Source organism: Mus pahari, chromosome 3, assembly GCF_900095145.1.
Source record: "Mus pahari chromosome 3, PAHARI_EIJ_v1.1, whole genome shotgun sequence".
Lineage (NCBI taxonomy): Eukaryota > Metazoa > Chordata > Mammalia > Rodentia > Muridae > Mus > Mus pahari.
The window spans coordinates 150989372-150991840 of NC_034592.1; the positions used below are offsets into that span (position 1 = coordinate 150989372).

Sequence of the window (2469 nt, forward strand, 5' to 3'; positions counted from 1 at the left end):
CACCACCGCCCAACTGGAAGAGAGTATTGATATGGAATTATCTTGACCAGGATGGCCTATGAGAATGCCTGAGGGGACTGTATTGATTACTAAATGGTGCAGGAGGAACCAACCCACTGTGGGAAGCACCATCCCCTAGGCAAGGAGAACACCAGCTATGCAGTAAAAATACACATGTGCATGTGTTCTCTCTGCTCTGGACTGCGGATGTGCTATGATCTGTTGCTTAAAGTTCCTGCCCTGCTGTTCCCTGCCTGAGGCTGCGGCCTGGAACTGATCAAACCCTTTCTACCCTAAGTTGCTTTTTATCAGTCTCTGTCATAGAAACAGAAAGTGTCTGTCGCCCTCACCACTGGCACCAAACACTTCCCCTTGGTCCAATAGGGAGGGAGGGAGACAGCTGCCACACCTCTCCCTCCTCTAGAGGGAGGACAGGAGCAGACTGGAATCCCACCCACCCACGCAGCCCCTCTGCCCCCACAAAGGTATTCACCTGTCTTGTCTGTGAGCAAGTAAGAAATCCTGCCCAGCTGCTCAGGAATTGTGCTGGAACGAACCACGGTCCCGGGGATTTTGGAATCCCTGCGGATCACCCAGCTATACACAATCTTGCCCATGTCCAAGTTCACACGCAAGCTAGGCAAGAAACAGAGCAAAGGGTTAGCAGGGGATCGCTAAATCACGCGGGCCGCTGCACGCGTGTGCTGGGCACATGCAGGCAGAACCCCACCCAGAAGCAGGAGACTCCACAGTCCGCGTCACAGATGTTCGTTCTGCACAAGAAGGGAAGCTTTTCCTTTCTCATGACTGGTCCTTGGACAGGTGAGACGGCTGAGCTGAGGGGTGACAGTCCCCAGCTCACCTGATAGGGATGATGTTGGAGAACAGGAGCAGGAAGCGGATGATCTGCAGGTACCAGCGGCCGGCAAAGTGCTGCAAGGCCACCATGACCAGCGACACCACCACCAGCGCACCAAACAGGATCTTGGTGAGGCAGTTCACCTCCAGGTCAAACAGGCCAATCTGGGGACAAAGCACAGGGCGCAGAGGGTCACGGTGCAGCCCGCAGCCTGCATGGACAGGGGACGTCTGACTTCCATGAGCCAGCTTAGAGGACGCCATCACTGTAACTGCCTGCCTGCCTGGGGCTGGGATAGAACTCGAGTGCAGAGCTCACATGTCCAAAGCCCAGGGTTCCAGCCAAACAAAAGGGAACCCCTGTGTTTGCACTCATGTGTTTCAAAAGGCAACAAGTGTGCCAAATCGGTAATGTCATAAAAATATGGCTCAGAAAGGGGCTCAGACATCACATCAGCCACAGGCATAAGGATGACCTTGACTGGAAGCTGGGAACACAATCCACTGTGCAGACCAACATGGTGAACCTTTTCACAGCATGCTGGTTTAATTACAAAGTCTTGCCTCTTATAACACAGGTTGGCCTTGAACACTCTCTAGCCAATGATAGCCCTGAACTCCCAACTGCCCATCTCCACCTTGGGAATGCCAGGGTGAAGGGCTTGCAACACTGAGATGGGAAGGGGACTGGAAGGGTCATGTGTGCAATGGGAGGAGATAAAATGTAGAGGGGATATCGACCTGCTGTATGCTGACATGCATGCAGTCAGAGGCATACATGCACGCACATGTGGGCACAAGCACACATAGGCTCACACATGCTCAGAGCTGACAATCAGCTGGTGAAAGGCAGAGTTTGAACCCAGTCCCTCCCCACCAGTGCCCACCATCAGTGTGGATCGGCACGTGCTGGAGTCTCACATACCTTACTTCTGGGATCGGAAGTATTCATGACACTCCGCAGTTCTCTGCCAGTGTAGAGAACAACGCCTACAACGGTGCCTGGAACAAGAAATCATGCCCAAGTGAACATGGAAGGAGGGCAGAAGGGAGGGAGAGGGAGAAGAAGGGAGAGGGAGAGGGAGAGGGAGGAGGAGGGGGAAGGGAACTGAGGAAGGGAGGGGGGAGAGAGGGAGAGAGGAAGAGAAGGGGAGAGAGGGAGGGGTAGGGAGGGGAAAGTGAGGCAGGGAGAGGAGGGAGAGAGGGAGGGAAGGAGGGAGAGAGGGAGGGAGGGAGGGAGGTTGGTTAACAAGTCACCAGCTTGAGGACACTTTTCACATCCAGCAACAGTGAAGATGCAGTGTTTCTATGGTTACCTACAGCTCTGGGCAGGGCTGGTCTATGGAAGCAGCATCCTCTAATGGCAGGTGGGCCATGGGACAGGAGCTTATCTCTTGTGCCACTAGCCTCAGAAGCATCCACATGTACCTAGAACATTCCTGTCTGTGGGGAAAATCTAAAAGCACCTCCCTCAGTCCCTGGCCCATTCTCTTGCCCAGTCGCCTTCTGTACATCTACCTAACTTGGTCCCTTGAAGGAAACTCTTCCCCAGGACCACCACCACCTCCTCCTCCTCCTCCTCCTCCTTCCTCCTCCTCCTCCTCCTCCTCC

The 2469-nt window shown here is 54.3% G+C and overlaps 1 protein-coding gene across 4 annotated transcripts in view; it reads right to left on the reverse strand.

The window, feature by feature from the left end:
• Positions 1-2469, reverse strand: part of Atp9a (ATPase phospholipid transporting 9A (putative)) — a 95346-nt gene that overhangs the window by 39757 nt on the left and 53120 nt on the right. For all 4 annotated transcript variants that reach the window (XM_021192206.1, XM_021192207.1, XM_029536335.1 and 1 more), the window contains exons 10-12: positions 1784-1860; positions 863-1023; positions 494-636 (exon numbers count right to left, since the gene is read on the reverse strand). In XM_021192206.1, coding sequence (XP_021047865.1) covers positions 494-636; positions 863-1023; positions 1784-1860 — 381 coding nt within the window. The remainder of the gene's footprint in view (positions 1-493; positions 637-862; positions 1024-1783; positions 1861-2469) is intronic.